Source organism: Acanthopagrus latus, chromosome 7 (assembly GCF_904848185.1).
Source record: "Acanthopagrus latus isolate v.2019 chromosome 7, fAcaLat1.1, whole genome shotgun sequence".
Taxonomy (NCBI): Eukaryota; Metazoa; Chordata; class Actinopteri; order Spariformes; family Sparidae; genus Acanthopagrus; species Acanthopagrus latus.
In genome coordinates, this window is record NC_051045.1 from 28,949,557 (window position 1) to 28,975,149 (window position 25,593).

Genomic DNA, 25,593 nt, shown 5'->3' on the forward strand with positions numbered 1-25,593 from the left:
TGAAACCTGATGCTGTGCATGACTTGACAGGGAACCCGAGGAGCTGAAATTGGGGACCATCTCAGAAGTGCATTGTCATGGGTCGAGTGAGCTTTTCAGACTTTTGTCTTTTAGCTCTCTCGCCTCACCTTTTCAATATAAATTTCAAACATATGTATTTTAGTCTGGACTTCCATTTCATGCATATCTCCTTTTTTGTGAAAATTCATTCACTGACATTGTTGTGGTCTAATGTTATAATAGGAACTTTAAGCAGTGATGGTAGAGAGACCGCTACGGCATCCATCAAACACTCCAACGTGTTGCTAGAGTTGTGGAAAAGGAATTTCACTAAACAACATTTAACTCTTACAGCGGCAGCTTCTATAACTGGTACTACACTTTTTGACGTACTTCTTGGTACGGCAAACCAAGTGTTTTCCTGTAGTTGAATGTTAGGTTACAACATCAGGAAGCGTTAGGTAGAATCGCTCATGCGCAATGAGCTTTTTTTACTTGAACTTCAAATGTTGCTTCAGCAATCGCCGCTTAAAATCCACAATGTAGCAGGGACTACTTAACAGTCATGGGGTGGAATGTAAAAATGCTGACGAGTGTCACGGCTGGTTTGATCCCAACACAAGATGATCTCAAGTTTCAAGCAATGTTGTTATTTCTAATATGACATGTCTTGATCATGTTTTGGTCCGCTAAGATGAAGTCGAAATCACATTGTCACCATGAACAATAAAGCTGTGAGGTATACTCTGAAACAAGAGAGCATTTGGGATATTGGAAGATTTATTTGGAATATGTAACAGAAACTGTTATAAAACTATTACAATTCAAAAACAAATACATGTAAGTTAATAGGAGATGTAATGTAGATATCTTATAACACAGAACAACACTGAACAGTCACTAATCAGAGTGATTAGTATTAGTCCCTTGGATTGTTGCTTAATATGATGCGGCTGCTAGCTGATATATTCATTGCGGTCTCAAAGCTTTTCTGGAAGAGTACAAAGAACACAGAACCAGCTCAGAACACCTGGCTGTTATTACAGAAACACTGACATTACAGAAAGCTAGTGTGTATAAGAGAACAGTACAGAGGCTCTCAGCTTATACTCATCTCTGTTGCTATCTTGTGAACATGCAAGCGTTCCTTTTAGGCTTTGTTTTTGTCTAAGCTGTCTTCCTCTGCGCTCTCCCCTCCACTGCCAAACCGTCGGCTCAGCTCTGATGTCAACACTGAGCAGCACGATTTCTGTAACAGAAGAAAGAAGAAATGGTGTCAAAGTGTTAGGCAATTTGAGATTTGACGTCATGTTGGCAGGGGAACATTGAAGCTAACGTTATTCATCATCCAATTCATGCACCAGATTTCACTGAAATCCACACAATCCAAACCAGAAAAGAGACAGGTTGTACTTTGTTGTGTGATCAATAAGCCAACAAAGGTATAATTTTATTCAAGTAGGCAGTAATTACAAAGCATTTTAAGTATGTTTGAACCTCCACCCCGAATACCACAGTGCATACCTCAGAATGTATTGCAAGTTACCCCAACATCATTTTAAATAATATTTAGCTTTTTTCAAATAAGAAGTTAATAAAAAGCTGATCATTTCTGTAATATAATTCTGGGAACATTTCAGCTGGATTCCACTCAACTTCCCCTCAGCAGGCCACTAAATTCAAGTGAGCACAGTTGTTGCAGCTGGATTTGAACTGATGAACTAATGAACTAGTTTCTGCCAAGGTCAGTGAATCAGAGACATTTTTTAGCAAGTGAACAGGTTGAAAAAAGTTATCATTTACATCATCAATAACCAGCTGTGTGTGTGTGTGTGTGTGTGTGTGTGTGTGTGTGTGTGTGTGTGTGTGTGTGTGTGTGTGTGTGTGTGTGTGTGTGTGTGTGTGAAAGAGGGAGGGAGACTGATTGTTGATTGGTTAAAAAATGATCTCAGTTTACTGACGTGTGGAAGTAAAGCTGATGAGCTCAGCTTAGGTAGTGGCTTGCTAAAGGGAACTTGAAATGGCATGATCAGCTATTGCCAGCTATTTATTAACTGCTTATTGACATCTCCATCTACTTACTATGACATTTCCTGACCTGTAAAATTAAGTGTTACCTCCTAAAGATACCAAGGCACAGTGAGTTTTTTGCTCTGTTCAAGAGTTGTTGAGATATGTCGGTAAAAGCCATGAATGTCAACTTGTAGGTGACTTTAGAAAGGCTCACCAAAGTCAGCTGGAATGATCCAATAGATAACGTGAATCTTAAAGTTTCATGGCAATGGTTGTAAAGATATTTCAGTCTGAACCAAAGCTGTGGACTGACATCCCATCCCTACAGCCATACTGGTTTCTGGTGGATATACTATTCCCTACCTTGCCATCCTTAGCTTGGTTGCGAACCCTGGATAGGAGCTCGATGAGGGCCAACAGGAGCCCGACAGCCAATCCCAGTCCCAGGAGAACAAAGAGACCCCGAAGGTCACTGGGCTGCAGGGCCTCTGAAGTTTGGGCCCTGTCAGCACCCATACAGCTGCTGGCCCACCACTTGTCTCGCAGGTACGTCAGCTCTCCGGACTCACTTAGCTGGAGGATGGCGATGGTTAGGTTTTTGACCAGTGGGGAACCTGGTGAAGCAAGGAGAGGCAGTGTGATAGAAGAAAGAGGCTGCTGAAAGTCTCACTCAAACCTATGATCATTGTCCTGCTGTTAGAACAGCCCCCACTCTCTGGTTTCAGGCTCTCCATTAGATTTTTTCAAAATGGCTACAACAATTTGCTCAATTACAAGAGTATTAGTTTTTCTGTGGTTAAGTCACTAACACATGTCAAATATATTCTTTGTCCTAGCATGGATCTGCTGTTAACATTGGCAGGTAAAGAGAGTCCAAACACTGGAAATGGAGGTCAGACAGCCTGTGATCCATTCTGCCTGATGTGGTGGCGTTCACGCCTGTGCTTAACGCTGTCTACTTGTGATCAGACCAGAAAAGGCAGAATTTAACACAGATCTGAACAGGGCTTATTATGAATTTATTTGAAAGATGCAATAATTCCGCAATAAAACTAAACATTGTAAACATAGGAATCTGCACCGACAGGTCACTCAGAAACACCAAACAATTCCACTGGTGAGTGATTCTTTGATCAAAAACAACAGAAAACATTGTGACAGGTCACAGCCACTCACCCAGAGGTGCTGCGATGGCGTAGCCTCTCATACCGATGACTTCCTGTGAACGGGTCAATTTACAGTAGCGAGCCACTGCCAAGTCCAAGGACACTGCTTCACCGATGAAGGCGAAGTTTCCCTCCTGGGTGCGGCGGACACCCTCCTCCATGCTTTGCACATAGCTCTTCTTACGCTCCATGTGCTGGTAGATACGGCGGTACACGGGATTGTTGGAATACTGGGAGGGAAAACAATGTAAAATAAAACATTTTAATTTTCAACACTGTATTCTGAGTGATATCTGGACCATGTTGTCTCCCACTCAGTTATATGAAGTGCTCTCAGAAGTTATGAACCAGCTGTGATCACTATAATCTCTAGTTAGAAGATGCTGATTGTGCCTTAAAGAACATCATGGTGGATCCAGACTCGACTGTGCCATAATCAATCACGTCCTGGTTAGCAAGGTCTTCAAAACTCATGATGGAGATGTGTTTGTTGCTGGAGTGCAAGGCGGAGTTGAAGTTGCCAAAGTAGCAGGCCAGCAGCAGTATAGCAAACAGCCACCAGATGGCACTGATTAGCTGTCCGGACAGGGCCTTGGGGTGAGGACCAGCACCTGAGAGGACAGTGGGAGCAGTCAGGAGGCTGTAGTACAGGTCAACCCACTCCTTTAAAAGTAAGATTAGAATTCATGCTCAATTTAAAACAACAGAGAGGTTTTATCGTTAATGATGGCATTGCCAGTGTGGGGTATAACATTATTTAATGATTGCTCTAAGCTTTAACAAACTGGGAAACCACGCTACATTCAGAGTCATTTTGTTCTCAGCACTGTGATGATGGAAAGGGAAGGGAAGAAGGGAAGAATCTTTATTTGATCACATATCATACAATGGACACATATCATACAACACAGTGAAAGTGGTGCTCTGCAATTAACCCATCCTGATTGTGCAGTGTATCCAAGCCCGGTGACTCCAGACCTTGATTCTTCAGCACAAAAAATGACAAAATGCTTTGTTGTTTCCTGCTGGTACTCACTTTACCTAGCTGCTAGCAAACTTCAATACTAAGCTTGTTATGATTGTTTATAGTGACAATTTACTTGATACTTGATATATTGGTAGAATAATATTGTGTAACTACTATAACTTTAAAATTTTTAGTTAGTTGGGGGCATATATAAGGACATTTTGAATGGGTTTGGGATCCTGGGTCATGGGGCGAGTTGTTGCGAGACATTTTATGTGATTATTTTTGGTTGCTTTTTTCCAAGCAACTTCAGTTATTTTGGAAATGCTGCTTTGTTGTGAAGCCCTAGAAATGTGTTGTGCAAAATGAAACTTCACCTGACTTTGCATTGGCATTGGTGTGAGTAGTTAATGACAGAATATTCATTTTGGGTCAGTTTGGGGTCGGAGCAGTTCTGGCTTTGAGTTTTGCACAATGAAGTTGTGTTATGGAACATCTGTCAGAGATTTCATTCATTTCATAAGGTCTGTGAGAAAGTCTATGAACAGAGACAGTCAGCAGCCATATGTGTTTCTGTGCCTGTAGTTCAATTAAGCATACTGCTGTGTTACCTTGAAGAGTGAGCGCTCCTGTGATGTACCAGAAGCTGTGCAGCAACGTGAAGTTGTGTTCCTCTGTGTCCGGCTCAGCCCACTCAGTGGGACTGACCCTAGAGAAAAATAAAGGTCTTCAAACCAGCACTGTTAAACTCTGACACCAGAGAAAATTGGTTGCAGAAAGCCATACAAAACAGATTTTTCTCTAATCTGGAGCTGTTTACTGACAGGAGGGGAGCTCCAAGGTCCTTTTATCCTCTGGGATTAAAATGTGGATATATCTTCACTCCTGTTCAACCTGACTGCAGCAGCAAAACAGAGTTTCTGGTAAGTGTCTGAATTGGTGTGCTTAGCTTAGCTTAAGGTTAATGTGCTGTAAAGTAATCTGGCGGTTTGGGGCGGATGAACACTGCATGAGTAACCTTAATAAACAATAGACACAATAAGTGCTCTGTTACTACAGACAATGCTGGTTGTGGTTTGGTGAAAAGATCTTATCATTTGCACAAGATATTATGGCAGATTACGGAGGCTTGTTTGCACTTACCTACCGACGAGGAACATACAGAGACCTGTTAGCAGGAATGCGATGAGGACACCAACCCACATGTCAGTGGAGAAGGGTGACATAAGACTGAAGGTGCTCTCCTCAGAGGCCAGATCTTTGCGCAAGATGAAGCCGAGTCCTGTTTGCATGAAGGGGGTGGTCATATCCACAACCTGCTCTCTAACTGCAGTGAGGGTCAGCGGGGCCACTGCCAGGTCAGCCTCCTGGTGGAGGGTATGAGCACACGGATCATACACAAGACACAGAGATAATGTGAGGCCATTAAATACATTGCAATGTGTCGAAACAACATCATATCAGCACTTTCAGATGTCTGCTATTGTTCAAACACCCTATAATGTGCTATGGTTGTCCTACGTGATCTATTGGCATGCATCAAGTAGAGAAACAAGAGCTGTCCAAAGCATAACGAAAAACTGGAAGGATAGTGGGGAACCATCATCTTCGAGGAAGAAATGTGGTCTGAAAAAAATCTTGATTGATCATGATCGGTGATCACTTAAAGCTTTTGTGAAATCAAATCATAGAAAAACAACAGTAGAACTCAGGGCTATGTTTAATAGTGAAAGTAGAGCATTTCCACATGCACAGTGTGAAGGGAACTCAATGAATTGGGACTGAACAGGTGTGTAGCCTCAAGAAAACCAATAATCAGTGAGGCTAATCTGAAAATAAAAAGGCTTCAGTTTGCTAGGGAGCATAAAGACTGGACTCTGAAGCAATGGAAGAAGGTCATGTGATCTGATGAGTCCAGATTTACCCTGTTCCAGAGTGATGCTGCATCAGGGTAAGAAGAGATGCAGATGAAGTGATGCACCCATCATGCCTAGCGTCTACTGTACAAGCCTGTGGGGGCAGTGCTATGATCTGGGCTGGCTGCAGTTGGTCAGGTCTAGATTCAGCAACATTAAGTGGCCAAAGAATGAGGTCAGCTGACTACCTGAATATACTGAATGACTACGTTCTTCCACCAATGGATTTTTTTCTTCCCTGATGGCACGGGCATATTCCAAGATGACAATGCCAGGATTCATCGGGCTCAGATTGTGAAAGAGTGGTTCAGGGCACATGAGACATCATTTTCACACATGGATTGACCACCACAGAGTCCAGACCTTTACCCCATTGAGAATCTTTGGGATGTGCTGTAGAAGGCTTTGTGCAGTGGTCCAACTCTCCCATCATCAATACAAGATCTTGGCAAAAAATGAATGCAACACTGGATGGAAATAAATCCTGTGACATTGCAGAAGCTTTTTGAAACAATGCCACAGAGAGTGCATGCTGTAATCAAAGCTAAAGGCGGTGTGTGACCTTTTTTTTGGCCAGGCAGTGTATGATTCACTGCATTTCTTCATCTGATTGTTTCATGAATCACTAATTTTTGTACTTTTGGATGATTATACTTAGACATTCATTTCAGCTATGATGTTTTACTGACCGTTCTTTTGTCGTATCAAAACTACGTAATACAATCCACTCAGTCAATTTAGAGCTGTTTAATGCTCATCAGAGGAGAAATATACTAAAATATTCATATATTCAAATAAACATGGTAACTTGTCAGCTTTAAAACTGTTCAGTCATGACACCTTTGGGACTACAAGACAGGCTCAGCTTTCAGAATAGCCTACCAAAAATCTAAAAAATAAACACAGTACAGTCAGTATAATACATATCACACATCTGCCACTCAGTCCCGGTATCACATTTAAATGAAAAGTTTATCCAAAAAGTCATTATTCTATCCACTCTCATACAGATGGTGAAGTTTCATAACATAGTTATACATAGTCTGGAGCTTCACAGTAAAAACTGAGTTGGTGCATTCTCCTAGACAACTGAGGTAGCTGGAGACTTCTTGTAAAAAGTTAAAACAACAAACACAAATGGCTCCAAACAGCTCATCCCATGTAATCCAAGTTGTCAGTGCCACAGAGTCAGCAAATTGATTTGAAAAGTCAATTTTTATGCAAGTTTTCCCAGGATGAAATCTTCACATAGGATGCTAAGCTAAAAGCATTAGCATGCACCCTATCTGAAGTGGGTACACAAGCTCAACCACATGTAGACTGTGTGAATATTGTCATTTCAAATAAATTTGGAGACGTAAGTTGTATTTTTTTCTGTTGTTTTTCTTTTTGCATTGAAACAAACCCCCTCATCTACTTCTGTTGTTTAGCAGAATGCTGCAACTCTGTTTCGCTGTGAAGGTCCAGAAATGTTTTGTTGACTACAAAACTTCCCCAGACATTTACTTGGCATGGGGTGAGAGGATAATGACTGAATTTGAATTTTTGGGTGAATTTGTCCTTTAAGTAGAGCCAGCACAGTTTCATGGTCAATGATTTACCCCTCTGATGATCTCGCCAATCATGCCCTGCCAGTTGCCGCTGGAGTCCATTGCTCCGTAGCGATTGTCTTTCACCAGGTGCAGTTTGTACTTGAATCCCAGCTTCTTGGAGAGCATAGCGAGCAGGTCGACACAGTAGCCCTCCAGCTCAGGGCCTCTGCTCATGGCGTATGGGTCATCCTGAGCAAACAGAATGAACAACCTCATTTAATGGAGAATGTGAGGGATCATTTTGAGAACTGGGAAGTAAATTAGCACCCAAGTTCATTCTTTGAAGATGACTAGAAACGATATTCAGTTGATTGCAAAATGAAATTGATGGTTTTATGTAGACATCTGGACTCGAACTTTGGTGAGATTAACTTTTCGCAATGCTTTGAGTTAGGAGTGAGAAAATCTCTGGATGTGCACGATTGTTTAAAGATTGCAGTGTCGCATACACAGGATATGCAATTGTATCTGAAGGAAAATATTTTTTTCACCGCTATAATCTTCTTATCAAGTCATATTTTGTCTGTAATGTGTCTTAAAGTAACATTTACCTGAAACAATCTAAAGGTAGTGTACCCTTTATATCACTGCATGAAAAATGGGATTTTTGTCAGTAAGTGGCACTGTAGATTGTCATGGAAGTTCAGGTTTACGACAGCACACGGCAATCTGCAAGCAACACCGAAAACTGCTGTGAATTGTCGGAAATTGACGTGGGCCTTGCTCGGTTGTTGTCCCCCCATGACCCCCCTCCCCCTGATTCTAGGGGAGGCTTTAACATGTAAATGAAAATGCTGTGAGCTATACAAATGCATATATATATATATATATATATATATATATATATATATATATATATATATATATATATATATATATATATATATATATATATATATATATATATGGATGGGAATCAGCACCTCCAAATCTGAGGCCATGGTTCTCGACCGGAAAAAGGTGGCTTGTCCCCTCCGGGTTGGGGGAGAGCTACTGCCTCAGGTGGAGGAGTTTAAGTATCTTGGGGTCTTGTTCACGAGTGAGGGAAGGATGGAGCGTGAGATTGACAGGCGGATCGGTGCGGCGGCCGCAGTAATGCGGTCGTTGTACCGGTCTGTCGTGGTGAAGAGAGAGCTGAGCCGAAAGGCGAAGCTTTCGATTTACCGGTCAATCTACGTTCCTACCCTCACCTATGGTCATGAACTTTGGGTCATGACCAAAAGAATAAGATCCCGGATACAAGCGGCTGAAATGAGTTTCCTCCGCAGGGTGGCAGGGCGCTCCCTTAGAGATAGGGTGAGGAGCTCTGTCACCCGGGAGGAGCTCGGAGTAGAGCCGCTGCTCCTCCACATCGAGAGGAGCCAGTTGGGGTGGCTCGGGCATCTGTTTCGGATGCCCCCGGGACGCCTTCCACGGGAGGTGTTCCTGGCATGTCCCACTGGGAGGAGACCCCGGGGAAGACCCAGGACACGCTGGAGCGACTATGTCACCCAGCTGGCCTGGGAACGCCTTGGGATCCTCCCAGAAGAGCTGGAGGAAGTGTCCGGGGTGAGGGAAGTCTGGGTGTCCCTGCTCAGACAGCTGCCCCCGCGACCCGGTAACGGATAAAGCGGTAGAAGATGGATGGATGGATGGATGGATATATACAGTATATATATACAAATGCATATATATATATATATATATATAAATGCATATATATATATATACAAATGCATATATATATATATAACAGAAACTATATAGCGGAGAACAGCCATGGAAAGTGTGAAAAATCTTCTTGTTGTCTGAGATTGTTGCATTTAGTGGTTAAAAATTGACAAAATGATCTTGTGTGCATCACTGGTGTCACCTCGTGTGAAAGCTGTAGCTTGTGCCCGAACCAGGAGGTTCATCCATTACCGACATCTGTGCAGACAAGAAACTTTGAAATTGTGTTGAGTGCTTTTGTCCACATACTTAAGTGTATGTGGACCAAACCACCAGTAGTACCACTATGGCGACTGTCTGACTGTTCTTTTTTTAACTTATCTTTAGTGACTTCAACTTGGTCAGTAAAACAGAAAAGATTGCCAAATGACAACGACTAAAACTGTTCTGCTGAGCCAAAATGACTCAGCTGCACAAAGCCACTTCCACTTTGGTGTTCTGGTGTAGAGAAAAAGACAAAAAGAAAGAATACCTTTATAGTTGTGATGGATAAGTCCTTGGCATCTGGAATACAAAAAAACAGCATCACAATAAATTTTGGATTCTTGTAATGAAGCATGTCAACAAGTGAGAAAATTAGCACAAAGCTGAGAAGATTTAGTCTATGCCAGGTCTTTGGCTGATTAGTAGTTTGGTTTCATGTCTACAAGCTTATGTAAACGGCATCCTCTGAAAGCCTAATGAAGCACATTGTTGTTCTGAGCTCCCATCATGCCTTTTTTCTCTCAGCCACAGCAATAAATAAGCTGAACAGAAACTGGAGGACACTGAGAGTTTTGTTGTTGCTTGTTTTCAGGAGACCTGGAGAAAGGGTTCCACACTGAGGGAACAGTCGCATGGTCCAATGAGATGTTGACTGAGTCCCTGTGGGGGGGATCAAGGATGTTTTTCTAACGGTGTTTTTCAAGGCCTTTTCCACCATGTAACTAGAGCAGGGGGTGAACCCCCCACCCCATCCCTTGACACTACCCATGACACTAAGAGTTGTTTTCTTTTTGCTTTGACTGTGACCAATGGCATTCACAGCGTGTCCAGCAGGCCCTAACATGCCCTGCCAGGGTCAGTCAGAGAAAGGAGAGGGGATAAATGGAGGTGCCAAGGGTGCATATTCTTCATAATTTTATGCAATAACAAAAGTGGGGTCATATAAAGCCCATGACACCCCATCAGCCTCCTCTAGAGAAGATGGCAGGACCTGCGATCTGCGGAGATGCCTGTCAGTTGACTGCCTGCCTGCAGAGTCTTCCCCTCACATGGTTAATTGATTTATCACAGTGCTTTCTGGACCACAGCAAGGCGGTAGCCCCTCCACTGGTGAGAAATGGGATTCTGCCACAGTGGATGGCACACCCTTTGTTCTTTGATAGGACTCCAGCAGTCCAGCAGGGCCAGAGTCAAATGAGAGGAATGATTTGGGAGTGTGACCCCATCTAATAGGTCAGCCAGGGCTGCTGGCACAGAGTTTGGCTTTAACTCTGCAGGCAGTTGCAGAGGCAGGCCTGCACTGGAGGAGGAATGGATGTCCCAAAACATACCACTTATCCCCTTATAATTCCTAAAAATGTATGTAAAATCACCCCAGAATGCCTTTCCTATGCATACCCAGAGTAAATTAATAGCTGCTTTGAACTATTTGGAGTTCAGGTATGATTTTGGTCTCTTTTGAAGGATAAGTTTCTATCTCAAGTGTCATAATAGTTTAAGTGCTGCTGGTATTGAGTTATAGAAGTTTGAACACTCTTTGTAAGCAGAGATAAGCCTAAGAGATAAGCTTACAATTGAGCCGGAAGCTGGAACACAATAAAACAATGGGGTCACATCATTTGGTCTTATCTAGTCTGCAGTAAGTTCAAATTTGATACCAGTAGAGAGCAAAAAGCACGCCCTTTCCAGTTTGCCCCATGGGACCTTATGTGAGAAAATTTTTTTTCTGGTAGTTAAAGGAGTAAGACAAATCATGTTTTGATCCTGCTTGAACTGTGCCACAAATCACATATATAACGTTCGTCAATTTAAAATAGAATTTTTAACTTGAGAAAGTAGTAGTGTGTCAGGCTAATGAAATATAAGATCGTGAAACTGCATAATTATAGAGACTACACAGCCAACAGGCACGTTAGTTACAGTGTCTCCTTAAATGGTCACCAGAAGCTGTTACATAAACATTGTTGAGCTGGTCATGTATATCAACTTGCTCGCAGAACTAACAAACTACCCTTTACAAAACTGAAGTTGTCAGTATGGCCAGTTTTATTTCACTTTTCACCTCTGTTAATTATTTTTCTGTGCTGAGGCGCTGGTCGTGTCAGTGCCGTATGTTGAGCGAGAAGATGTGATTTCACTGAGCGGATTTACACAGAACTAGTTGGTATTTTACTTTGTTTGCAACAAATTGCAACTTTCATTACTTGAAAAATTCGCTTTTTAAATCACAAACGTTACTTATGAATTAAAACTGATAATTAATGGCATAATTCAGGCGGGATGGAAAAATCATGCATGCCATCATGCAACGAAAAGTCTCTTTCCATTCACTATCATACATATTTTTCCAAAATAAGGTTGCATGGGGTCCACCGGAAGGAGCATGAAATTGACACTCTATATTGCACACTATTTTCTTTCGTTCTTTAATAAAGGGACATTTTATACTTCCAGAATACCCTTGCTTGATAGTGAAAGAAGCTTACATACACTTTAGTGCTATATTTCCTTCTTAAATCAAACTTTGTGGATAGAAAATAGTTAAAGACATTTGGTGCTTAGGTGAAGAAACAGGCAATACAACAAGCAACATCCTGGAAAAATTATGTAAACTTGCATAGTTTCCAAATGTAGGCTTACGAAAACCCATCTAAATGATATTGTCATTTTTCAAATTTTATTGGCTACAGGATTTTATCCAGGAGTGAGAGAGGATAGAGGAGAGAGACGGTTGTCCTCTCTACAGGGATGCTTGTTAGTTGTTGTACGCTTCAGGCAGGACATAGAAGCACCTATTGGGTCAAATGAAGTGCTAGTAGAAACACTATAAGTCATTATAACCCAACCCTATTGCCAGGCATCAATTCTGATATTGAACAATTATGCAAAACTTTATATAAGTTCATCACCAGCTTTTTTAAAGTTGAATGTAAATGTCTTAAAATTGTTCCTTTTTTATTGGCCATATGTGAGCAGATGAAAGAAAAGAGTAGCCCTCCCTGTCACACTTGATTGTCTTTACAAGCTTGTGGACGATATTTTAAAGGTTTTTTTACGCTGCAGAACTGTGGATTTCTTGTGAAGGACTTGGGTCTAGTTTCCTGCAACATTCCAAAGATGTGACTTTATGCGCATTAGGGCCTCGTCTGAGTGCCTCTCTCTGCTCTGCCAACAGAGAGCCAGAGTAGCTAATGTTAGTTTAAAAATGGAATCTGTTAAAATAAAATAACAACCAGCTTCAACAAAACAGAGAAGATCCATAGAGCCCCACAGATGTGATTCAACTGAAACACCTGGTTAACCCCTTAAGGAACACAGTTCCAACACAGGAACACGCTTCACTAAACAAACACCCTTCGTAAAAATCTTTGCCAATAGTTTTAAGCATCAGATCTTAACAGTATATACTCACTGTTGGAAAGCTGAGACTGTTGTGATTATTTTAAGCCCAAACTCAAAGGAAAAAGTTATTTCCAGACCATGTAATAGCCTTCTAAACTCAACATGACACAACATTATTAAGAGCCCTCTACTGCAAGAAGCAAGAATGCCTGCATACCTTCAGAGTGTTCCCTTTTTCCACGGCTACAACATCATACCACTTTTTTCATAGTTCGCCAAGAGTCCATAGAATGGGAATATCCATGTCATTTTACCCAAAACTAGCTTCAAGTGCCGAACAAGCAAGAAACCCAAGACCTGTGGCTATGGCCTAAGTGTGTCTGCTGTGTCCACAGACATACCTGAACCCTTATATCTTAGTCAGTTAATTGACATTTGAATTGGACGGAAACGAAAACCTGTGTTCCAACCTCTGTAACTCTGCATCAGTATGTCATAGAATCACACTTACACTTCTAGAAAAAACTTGAGGGTGTTACCTTCATCCCTGAGTCTCAAACGATGTGGGAGCTGTCATGCTTTTAATTTCGGTATGTCGTTTTGGAAAAAGAACCTTAAAATGGGGGCATTCACTAACAGGTTAAAGTGACATAAACATAATTTTTGTGAAAAGTAATAATAATTCTTTGACGGTACAAATGAAAATAGAGCTTGTTAAAGGCCCACCCACCACCCTGAGCTCCAGACCTTTAATTTCCACATAGACAGACCCTGCTGTCACACACTGGTACAGAACGTTGGCATAGGAAATAAATTGGACTGTGCACAGTATCCAATGTTAATTCCAAAGGATGTAATAATCACCAATAAGTCTTGAATCAAGAATCACAAGTACAAAGCTGGCAACCATGCGGTGTATTTAACATTAAAAATGCCACCATATCAACTAAAAACCGTGCTCTCATGTTGCCTGCCAGCATGTCCAGCAACTTAGCACCACCACAGCACTCTGTAGGTCTGTGTGGAAGCTGTAGCTGTCACTGGAAACATTGGTAGGGCCGTTTTAACGGTAATACAGAGTTTCAGCAATGTGCCTACAATAACAGCGGCAGCGCAATACCGGAAGCAGACCAGGGATAGCACTTAATGACAAGTTATTGATAACCTTTTTTGAGCAATCATTGAAAAAAATGTGTTGATACTGACTGATTTGTGATGTCAGTCTTGTATATTGAATATTGGTATGGCTCTAATTGAAATATGATATCAACTTTCTCTTAAGCATAGGCAGCCCTGACAGCTGCTGTAAGAGATGTGATGTTTATCCCTGTAAGAGGAGAGATAAACAAGAGGACATGAAGTTATGACATAAAGGATATAGGGTTTGCTTTTAAATAAATTTGTTTGTTCTGCAACAAAAACATGAATCGTGACAACCCTCAATGTGAAGTATTTATCCACGTTCAACCACGTGTGCTGCAGTTGTGAGGTTTTTTTGCATTATCCTTACCTGCAGTGATGCTACAAGCAGTGAGGGCTGCCAGACAGATGACCAAAGACATGCAGCCTTTCATGTTTCCAAAGCCCTGAAAATGGCACTGATTAATACATAAGTCTCAACGAGATTATCTGTCTCAGTTTCAGGTGCGATCCAACCAAGAGCATGTGACACTTAGTGTTGAAACCTGTTTACACACACAAATTGCCTTACTATGTTGTATAAAAGAAGTTTGCTTACCTCAGTTACGCAAAATGCACTCAGAATGAAAACTTATGTGAGAGACACAACTCCAGGAAAACATGTAAGAAATTCACAAGACTTGCTAGTGGGCAGTCGGAGGGTTGTGTGCAGACCAGTGTAGTGGGGGATTATATAGGGGATCATAGGGAGGGAGGAGACAAGAGCTCAGACGCAGAGTAAACTTGTGATTATTTGGCAGAGGTTTTTAGGGGATAAAGTTCAGGAGTGAAGTGTAATGACCTAATCGTTGCTACACTTGTTTTCATAAGATAATATTACAAGATAGTAGAAAGAGGGAGGTGAAGTTGGGTGGGGGAGGGGTACATGTAACTTTACAGATGGACAATTTGTTTTCAAGCAGGTATGCACAAAAATTGGTCCTAGCTGCTTTGACTTGAAAAACCTCCAGGTTTTAACTATAAGCCTACAAACCAAACTGATGTATTTGCACAAACCTTTTGAAGACAGACAGTGATTTCATCTTAAAAGTAAAGACTTCATTCACTCTTTGAGACAGAAAACATTCTCCCAGGACTGAAGTGCTAGACAAAGCTGGGAGGTTGCAGTTGAGAGGCCAAGCTGTGCCAAACTATCTAGATAAATACGGCTTTAAGAGGGACTCTGTGGTTTTCTTGGAATCCTAATTAAGCTGTCCTTTTGTGTTTGTGTGCCGGCTGGAACAGAGTCTATGGTGCTAAAATGAGAATGTCATGCTTCACAAAGTCTTACAGAGCTGAGGAAGAGGCCTGACAGTGTGTGACAGCTCACCAGAGGTGGCTGTCAGCTTTGGAAATCACAGGCTTGACAAAAGCCAAACCTTTGACTGACAAATCAGTGTCCTGAGAAAGCAGGGAGGTGCTGTGCTGAGGGTTAGGGTTTCAAGTACTTGAGGGTTCCTCGCATGTCTAATTCTTTGTATTGTGGAATTGATCAGTGACCCAGAATCCAACAAACATTTGCATTAGATTTCTCAAAAGTATACATGGAAATCCTCCTATTGTTACCAATATATTAGGTTTCAATGCAATCCATTGAACAAGTGTAGCAACATTTATGTCTCCTGAACTTTATCCCCCCAATACCTCTGCCAAATAGTCATGGGTTTACTCTGCTGCATCTGTGTTCCTGTCTCCTCCCCTGTATAATTCCTCACTACATTGTTCTGCACACAACCATCGAACTGCCGACTAGCAAGTCTTATGCATGTCTTGTGTCCCAAAGTGCATATCATGTTACAAAGGCATGGCAGTTTTGCCAAGATCTTAGTTCCAAAGGAAACACTGATTGATTAAGCATTTTTGGGGAATTTACACAACCTGAATTAGTATCAGTGAAATCTTGAGACCTCAAAAACAGGGAAGATTTTGAAACCAAAACAAAGGTCTGGGGGTCATCCCCTAAAAAGAGTTTCAAAGACATGGTTCTCTACATTCTGCTGACTTTCTGAGGTGTTATTTATAAGAAATGGCCAAGATCTGGAAGGCTGCTCTGAAACTATAGAGGGCAGCATAACTGCTGGATGAGCCATACAAGAGGTATGCAGCGTGAGAGGAGCAAGAAAGTCACACATCAGTAACTGGAGAAAAAGCTACGTAGAGCTGGAATAATTAGACATTTTTTACTCTAGGAATTGATGATTTATTTTGACCAAGCTGTGACCGAGGAAAGACAAATTAAGACAGTACTGGTGAGTTTGACTTAGTTTATGTCAGGTCTCAGTGAAGTGCGGTTTATGCTTATGAGTTAGCACCAAGCTTGTGAAGTTGCTGGTTTTAGAATGTAATGTACATCACCAGTTTCAACGGCAAATCTGACGAACTGTTACAAAGCTCATCACTTTGATTGCAAACAGCTGTGATTGTATGACACAAGGCCTGACGTTTCCTGCTAAACTCACAGATTTGGAGCAAAATTTAAAAAATAGCAGGGGCAACACAACATCATTTATTATGTTAAATACTTTGAATTCTTTAATAATTGTTTTGGGCCTCCTAGAGAATCTGTGCACTCCACTGCCTCCTGTCTGTGATTAACGTCGGTGTGACCCCTGTGAACAACAGAAAAATTGACGTAGCAGATTTTACAAAACACATGCTCCTTTCCTTTATAACTTCTAATGAAAAACACGTCATCTGAGATGTCTTTCTAGTCTCCATTTCTTACTAACTAGTTGCAACAACAGACAATACACTGTACAGTGCCAGAATGGGTTGTGGTAACTTGTCATAAATCAGGAGAAATAAAGGACAACCGTGAAATCAGAAACAGGAATGGGCAAAGTATGGAGTAAAATGACCAAAAGAAGTCCAATCATGTTTGTTAAGCAGCACAAAAAAGATATTTTTCTCTTGTAGCTTCAAGTTTTTGCTCTGGAACATTCTGCCTTCCTGCAGGAGGTCTGGGGGTGGTTGCCAGAGAGGTTGAGAAAGGTGATGGCTGGTAAACACAGACTCCAACAGAGTCCATAATTAGAGCTGCAAGCGGCCCCTGCCAACACCAAAACCAAGGGCTTTCACATGTCAGCTTGTATAAGGCTCAGTTTAACTGGTAAGTTAACAACTCCTCTGTGTCTGTGAGCCCAAGCAGCTGTTGATAGATTGAGTGCAAATGAAATAAATGAGCTCTTAAGATTTCAATAATATTCATTTGAGATTTATTCAAGTCATAATTACACAATGTTTGAATTAAATATTGTCCCTCAAATTTTGCACAAAGAACTGGCATTGCAGTGCAAACAATACAGCAGGCCAACAAATAAACGTGCTTCATTACGGATCAGTTCCATCTTGTATTAATATCATGAACCAATGAGAACACAGGGTTTCAGGCATGATGCTGTTGTGACCAACGTCAGATTATACGAAACATAAGTTTGGAATATTAACAAATCTAAATATAAAAAGTCTATGTAAAATAACATCACAGTACATAAAAGACATGCAGTCAACTTAAAAAGGACTAAACTTGCTGTGGAGTAGTCCACCACTGCTTTAATGTACAGGATCAAAGTGCTTTGACATGCCACAGATTAGAGAGGTTTGCAAAATATTGGCAGCTCAGTCAAATTACAATGGGACCAATACACAAAAATACTAAAAATGAAGACTTTTTGATCTGCATTATAGGAGTAATTCCTTCCTTTTTTTTAGCAAAGACATGAGATAAGCCTCAATTTTCAGAATCAAACTGTACATTATATTCAACATGGTACCATGCCATCATTTTCAGAGTATTGCTAGCAGATGGATGAATGCATCTAAATTTGTGCTCAGTTAAAGTATGCCATTACAATTATAGTAAAGTAAAAATAAAAAGTATGGATCACTTCAAATCCTGCCCTCTAATCATGTTCTATTGCTACTGTATGCTCAAGTTCCCAAAAAATACTCAAACATGAGAGCGGTCACACTCAACATAAACAGCTATATAAAAACTCCAGGTATTTTTCACTAAATACATTCTGGCAATTACCAAAGATGTGATGCAAACAGCTGACTGAGCTGTAGTAGTTGCTCTTAGAAGAAATGCTCTCCAGTAGCTTCAAGACAATGTTTTTCTGAATGCACAGTTTAAAAAATGGATCTTGCACAAGATACAGAATTGATCGTTTATGGATTACGTATAGCAGAACACAGTTTTCTGTGAGACACTGAAATGATCAGCATTGTGAACCAGTTTTCTGTGAGATATCAGTAAAGATCTGCAACTTTATTTCCAAAGAATTTCTACTTTAGAAAAACTGGAGTGTGTTCCAAAGTTTCCAGCTGTGTCTGTCTGACTCAGTTCCAAGTCAGGCAGTTCTTAGAGTTTGAGCATGAAAAAGACTTCACTGTTTTCAGGGTCTGGGGATGACTGGGACTGTCTCGGGGAGGGAGTTCCTAGGGGTGTGAGCTGACTCAGCAGGTCCAGACTGGTGCACGGACTCTGGGCCACGCAACATGCCCCTTCAGGATTCCCTCGCTCCTCAATGGGGCTAGCACTACTGCCATCGCCAATGCTACCAGTGAGGCTGAAGCTTGCACTTCTGCCCTGGATCAGGCCCTGCAGCCTCTGCCTCTCCTGGGCCTTCTTCGCCCTGTTTGCAATGTACCGCACCCTGCTTTGGCTCCTTGAGGAGGTCCTACGTACCAGGGTCTCATCCACAGTCTCCTCCTGTGATTCTCTAGGCCTGTTTTCATGGGCGAAGTCGCTAGCTGTCAGGGGCTCCACATTTGTCAGCTTCCTCAGTTGCTCAGTCAGGTTGCTGGATGGTCGAGACTTCAGCGAGCTTCCCTTGTGGATCTGTTCCCTGGTTGGCCTAACAATGAAGCTCCGGCTGATGCTCCGATACTTGCTGTCAAAATTACAGGAAATGTCATCAGAGGTCAGATCCCCAAGGCTTTTGGACAAGGAAGCTGTAGTTGTTGGTGTTGTAGCTGCAGAGGATGGCCTGCTAGCTGATGACTGTTTGAGCCCTTCCATATAGAGCCTGCTCCATGTGTGCCTCCTTTGAGTCAGTCTGCTGGGTGAGTCCATGGTATCTTCCTTGGGTAACTGTAAGGGGCGAGGCTTAAGCTCATCTTTGGGGCACTCATGTTGTTGAAGATTGGGGTTTGATTTACTCTTGCTGACTCGCAGGGCATCATAGGAGACTAATGCTGAGCGACGGCAGTTGACCCAGGGAGGATCGCAGGTGCTGCCAGCTGTGTGCAGGCTAGTGAGGCTCTTCCTGGCCAAGTTAGGCAGGGATAGGTCAATGACGGTGTCGCTGGAAGAAATGCTAGAGGATGAAGACATGCTGTCACGGTGGCTGCCTGGCTCTAACTTGCTCCAAAGGCGGTCGTTCATGGTAGCATCTGTGCAGACTTCTGGTACTGCTGACTGAGCCACTTGAACATGTCCCTCACTTTTTGTTCTCCTTACTGGTGTGCTGCTAAAAAGTGCTCGCCTGGTCTGGGCTATATCAGCTGCAGGGACTTGAGGGGTTCCAGTTGACACGCATGCTGCAGCACAAGGCTCTGTTCTTCGATCAAACTTTAAGTCTGCTGGGTCATTTTTCTTATGTGTCAGAGTTTCTAGGTTTTGTTTCTGGTTTTGCATGTGCTCCATGAATGAATGTTTGCTTCTGTAGGTCTCAATGTTTTGAGCACTCTGTGATGGTCCAGTTTTCTCGACAGGGTTCATCAGAGTGGATGACGTGGTTGTGGAAAGGGTAGGGGGTTTCTTAGGGTCCCTGCTCACCTTGATAGGACTGTCCACCACCCCATTTGAAGGAACAGTCAGTGGGGGATCTGTATTTATTGCTGTGGATGCTGAGTGCAGTGGTGCAGATGAGGACTGATGCAAAGACAGGCTCTTTCCTGGAGTGGAGACTGAGCAGATGACATGTGTGTTCCTGGGGTCTTCAGAGTTCAGTGCTAGAAATGGGGGAGCTGGTCTCTGCACTGTGGAACAGTCTGTGGAAAGAAGAACAACAAAGACATCATTTATTGTTACAATCTCCATTCACTGAAAGCCTTTTGGCTATGAAAGTGATACCTGTATGCTTCAAAACTAGCGTCCGAACCCTGAAGCGCTTTGTTTTTTCCAGAATGCAGATTTGAAATACTGCATAGAAAAACTATATTCATCATACAATAATAAAGAAGAATGTCGCAAAAAATGAGGACTCAACTTGTAGCAACTTATCTGAGTCAAAGAGTTGGTGATGTCTATGCTAAGCTTCACTAACTGCTTATTTTTCACTGGACTGGATTGAAATCTATCCTTAACATCCTAAAACATCCAACCCCAAGGATTATTTACAACATGCATAAATTTAAATAGTCGTAGCACAATGTGGTTAATTAATTTTTCATCTGAAAGAAGCATCTTTCATTTTCAAAAATTCATAATGCCTCTGGTTTCCATTTTCTTGTAATGGAAGTTTCATATGGAAGTAGTTTGGCGCAGATGAAAAAAAATAAGTGCCAGGGATCTTGCCAAGTACATCTTTAAGCTAAAAAAACACACTTTAAGAAATTCTTACTGTATATTTTCCAAGAAGGAGTATTTTTATGGTATAATGTAATATATAAGTACTATTTTTGTATATTGTAATTTGTAAAAATATGTCCTATTTTGAACTTACGCTTTTCTATCTTTGTCTGACACCTATGGAGCATGTTTCTGTTAGACTGACAGATACATTATTTCACAATTTTGTCATTTACTGAGCATTGTTTTTTAATATGAAATAGTTTTGAAAATTACTCAGTTGTCCTCAAAATGGCTCAGATGTATCTGACTCCATTTCCTGGTGAAGGGCGTGAGAACATTTCTCAAACGTTTCTAAAGCTATGTTTCCTTAAAGGGATATTCTGGTGTTTAATTCATAATCTGACACACCTTGACACAGAGTACGACCCCCCCGTTCTGAGCATTATTTGTGGCTTTTTGATGGCAATTTATACTTGGATCCATTTGCTGCAGTGTATTGTTGTTGTGCGGTCGTTTCTGAGGATGCTAAAACTATGTAAGCTAGCGGTCCGCAAACTTTATCTCTCGAAGGGGGGTCATACTCGGAGTCAAGGCGTGTTAGACCATGGATTAAATTTACACTGGAATATCCCTTTAATGTCAAGAAAGGTATTATTCCGACAGTTCCTCTTTACAACATTTTAAATCTTGTCTTTGTAGCAATTTGTGAATGCATTTTTGTTGTTAATGCTGCATGTACTGTATGTAACTAACACATTACAAAAACCTTCTTTACTATTTGTTTTTGTTTTCTCTTGTCATGACTTATTAGAGTCACTGTTCACAGATCTCAGCAACTAACATGGAGAGTAGATGATGAAAAATGAAAATTCAGTTATTATCTACTCCCCCCACAAATGTAGTGTCGTAGTTTGCAAAACAGCTTTCTCTTAAATACCTGATGGCTCCATATAGGCTTAAATACAATCTATAGAAGCCTCATGTTCTAAAATGAATTTGAAAAGTAGTTATTTACACCAACACTCGGTCAAGGTTGTGTATCCACCTCAGTGCAGCTACAAAGGGGGTTTTTGGTCATCTTTTCAAATCAATTTCGTTCTCAGCACTTTTGGAGACTTTATGACTCTATACTTGGAAACTGTATGGAGCCATTTTATGTTTATTTTCCTTTGTGTCTGTACATTTTAGAACAAATTTTCCATCCATCAGCATATGGAGGGTGGGTATAATGACTTTTCTTTTTTAGGTGAACTTTTCCTTTAAGTTGCAATAAACCTTTAGGACTCAAAACACTGTACAGGCAGCAACACAGTGAGAGAAACAAACAGACAGCTTCATGAATTGTGTCTGGACCCGATCCACTTTGTAATGATATGAACAGACAAAGCTGAGGGTCCTTTTTCTTCCACTAAAGTCATTTTGAGTTAGTGCTCTTTCTATATATGAATATATGAAAACAGAGAAGAATATGGATAAACCCCAGCCTAGCTCCACAGGTGTGACATATGGGCAATGAGAGAAGCAGCCTGGTGAGACAGACAGACTGATGGGTGAAATGAAGGTGAAGGTGTACAGGATATATTCAAAGGTTGCATGCATTCCGTGGTTTACCTGGCTCTGGTCATCCCCTCAATTCTGCACTAGGAACAGAGAAGGCGTGCAAAAGGGACAGAGAGGAAAAAGGAGTTTAGCAAAACTGGAAAGAAGAGGGAGAAGAGATGCAAGGAAACAGCTTACAGGACACAGAAAGCATCTTAAGAACTACTAATCGAGAAAAGAACAAACCTCAGATTATTTGTTTTACACTGAAAGGAACGAGAAGTAGAGCAGCTAAGACAAAGTGTCCATCACATGACTCACTGACAAGCGGAGTACTTGCCAGCATCATGCGACTTATTACATGTCAGCACACATCAGCTATTATACTGAGACCAGAAACCATTTAAATTCAACTCCCTAAACATTGGTGGTTTCCCGTAGTGTATTCAGTTCTGTGCCATAAATTCTTCTGACAAACATATGATCTACTGAGAGAGGCTGAAATGGAGAACAGCTGGTGTTTAGCAGGAAGTGGACTGCCCTGAAAAATGTCATAGGATGGAAAAATATGGTTACAGATGTCAGTCCATTGTGACTTCCTGAGTTCAGTTAGTTGTACACTATGTGCTCAAAATACTACATTCCAAGACTTGTTTGTAAATGTCTACACTTAAAGACAGCAGTGTGCTTCAGCTTGTTTGAGACTGTTTTTCATGATGGTGAATTGGGCTGCATTATATTGAAAGGTATTACATCCTTATATTCCAAAATGTATCCTGAGATCCTCTAAGGTTTTGTGTCTCATTTGTCCAGTTTATTAATACAATCTGCTGCTGGTTTGGAGTCACTGGGCCACATGACATGAAAGGTATTGAAAAAACTGAAGTTATTTTGTATTAATATATTTATACTAAGTCATTTAGTGATGGTCCCTAAATCAGTTTTCAGCGTGAGGCTCTGGGAGGTGAGCTAACTGTCCTCCTGCTGCTGACACTAGGCGAACCTCAGTAAAGTCGCGTCTGGACCCGAGTGAATGTCCGCCAAATATCCAACCTAAAACTAACTTCACTGCGGTTCGATGAGTTGCTTGTTGCAGCCCTTGAATAGGATGATGAGGATTTCATTCACTCAACTTAAATGGTGACTTGTAGAAATTATACAAATAGCAGTAATGACAATAATCTATTTCAAGATAACTTAGGGTATAGAGCTGAAAATCAAGCAGTAGAATGCGTATAGGGGAAACACTGACACATCAGATAACCTTCCGCAACAACTGCAGGCTCTTCGGTAGAGCTCTGCTTTGACTGAAGTTCTGTTGTGACAAATGAATGGACTACTTGCGGAGTGACATGAAGACGTGAATCAGAGGCACAGAAACGTTGACAACGGTGGCCGGTCATTTTGTTTACCAATACCTGACCCGTGCCTTGCTCACCGACAATTTTCCCATTTATTTTGAAATATTATAGATCTGATTCAAAATAATGAGAATAAATATACATCATATACATATCCAATCCCTGATTGGAATGTAATGTCTTTCCGATCAAGTCTGAAACCACATGATCGGCCCCTTGCTTGTTGTTCTGAGGTCAAGATTCATGACCAAGGACGACTGGGCCATCAGCCTCTGGAATTCCCCGCCAAAGGAAATTTGTAGGGGTGGGAGAAAAATGTATTCACATAACTATGGCGATTTTTTGTTTCACGATTTTTAAATGGATTTTTTCCAAATTTAAATGCTTCATATTAGTCTACCTTTATAAGCCAAGGTGGAAAGAAGTTACCACTTTTCTCCAATGGAGGGCGAAATGTTTTTCTTCAACTATCTAGTAACGTGACATCATATCCGTTTGTGGAAAAAGCTTTAATGGAAAGTGGAGAATGATAGGTTACTTGCAAAAACGTGCAGAGATAAAACCTCCACCATCTCATTTTAAGTCAAAAGTGTGGACACATTTTGGATTTTTTGCTTTGAAGGAAAAAGTGGAGCTGGACATGTCGAAAGCTATTTGTAAACTCTGTAATGCACACGCCGCATACTGTGGAAACACAACAACCCTTACTGCGCACCTGGCAAGACACCATCCTGAGGTAAATGCAGAGCTAATAGCCAAATGATCCGCAGCAGCAAGCCAGCAGACACTCAAAGCAGCATTGTACAAACTACCCAGCAGTTCTGAAAAAACAAAACGCATAACTAACTCAATTGCTGACTTTATTTATAAAGACCTGCAGCCTTATAGTGTTGTAGAGAATACGAGATTCAGGAACATTTAGCCGCACTGTTAGCCGGCTCCATGTCAAATGCTACGCACACACACTCGATTTGGCCTCTCAGCATGCCCTAAAGCTGCCGGCTGTAGCAAGATTACTCAGATGAGTACGGTGTGTGACTGGATTTTTCCATAGAAATGCCACAGAACTTAATGTTTTGGTGCCAAAATAGAAGTTGCTGACGCTCATATATATTTTCTGTACTATTTTTTTTCTTTTATATGCAGTCCAGGCTTTTGAAACGAGAGAGAGAGTTCAAATGTAGGAGTTTACTTTAAATTTACTTTAAAATACTTTGCTGCTGAATACATTTTAAAAACTGACTCACGTGATGTGCATATGGCTCCTGATATAGTCCGTAGACATCATCATCATCATCATCCTTAAACTTTTTCACATGGTCTAGTGTTAAAAAACAAAAAATTGTGAAATTGGCAATATCGAAGAATCGCAATTTAAATTGAATCGGCATCCAAAAAATTGTAAAACAATCGAATCAGGAGAAAAGCATATCGTCCCAGCCCTAGAAATGATGCCTGATCTGTAACTGTTATATATTTGTTACTATTTTTTATAATGTTGTCCATTTTCTTGTTCTTTTTATATACTTTTGATTTCTGTGAAAGCGATTTATAACCTTGTTTAGATAAGTGCAAAAAAAAAGAAGGTATTATTATTATAACTAGCTGGACTTCAATGATTTAACGTAACCACATGTGGCCAAATGTTTCCAGGTGGAACTTGCACATTTGAATTTGAGCCTGAAATATATATATGAATAAGGTAATTTATAATCATTAAATTCACACAGAAGTTTACTTTTTCAGCGCACTGATGTAATTTTAGATATACGAGTTTATTGTTCAACTGTAAAATATATTAGAAGTGTTTGATCTCAAACAATGTCTGTGTATTGGCTGCTTTATCCATATCACAATTGTGTGACTCCCTCACATTGGTTTGGCCCCAAAAAACAGTTGTCTGTCAATATTTTTGATTTATTTTCAGTTTTATCTCACTGTTTAGGATAAGTCTACACAAAGAGTTGGTAAGGTTTAGTAAAACATATGTTGGATTAAAATTGAGCCTTTCATAATCTTAACCAAGTGTTTGAAAAGATAGCTTGTGTGTGTATTTTTTCACAGTCTTTTTCCTCAAGTCACTA

General features: G+C 41.0%; 2 protein-coding genes across 9 annotated transcripts in view; both read right to left on the minus strand.

Moving 5' to 3' along the window:
* Positions 1-762: 762 nt before the first annotated feature.
* si:ch211-251b21.1 (uncharacterized protein LOC571720 homolog) lies at positions 763-14,763 on the minus strand. The gene is made up of 11 exons (XM_037102623.1): positions 14,699-14,763; positions 14,649-14,661; positions 14,421-14,496; positions 9,837-9,868; positions 7,664-7,843; positions 5,290-5,513; positions 4,758-4,855; positions 3,573-3,790; positions 3,190-3,409; positions 2,377-2,627; positions 763-1,249 (listed from the first exon to the last, which is right to left on the minus strand). Exons 1-11 carry the CDS (start codon positions 14,710-14,712, stop codon positions 1,151-1,153), a joined length of 1,425 nt encoding a protein of 474 aa, XP_036958518.1. The 5' UTR covers positions 14,713-14,763; the 3' UTR covers positions 763-1,150.
* A 2,524-nt stretch (positions 14,764-17,287) lies between these two features.
* The window catches only part of plch2a (phospholipase C, eta 2a), a 208,199-nt gene continuing 199,893 nt past the window's right edge, over positions 17,288-25,593 (minus strand). For 6 of the 8 annotated variants that reach the window (XM_037104143.1, XM_037104144.1, XM_037104146.1 and 3 more), the window contains one exon: positions 17,288-20,086. In XM_037104143.1, coding sequence (XP_036960038.1) covers positions 18,453-20,086 — 1,634 coding nt within the window. In that variant the 3' untranslated portion in view covers positions 17,288-18,452. Of the gene's footprint in view, positions 20,087-22,220; positions 22,250-25,593 lie in introns of all 8 variants that reach the window. The other 2 variants (XM_037104147.1, XM_037104149.1) reach the window with 2 other exon arrangements.

Bases quoted from the DNA above. Each gene is read 5' to 3' on its own strand.
- si:ch211-251b21.1 (XM_037102623.1), bottom strand. The intron at 3,791-4,757 runs GTAACACAGCAG...CTGTCCTCTCAG, and splicing joins AGGAGCGCTCACTCTTCAAG to GTGCTGGTCCTCACCCCAAG. The intron at 2,628-3,189 runs GTGAGTGGCTGT...TTGCTTCACCAG, and splicing joins CGCCATCGCAGCACCTCTGG to GTTCCCCACTGGTCAAAAAC.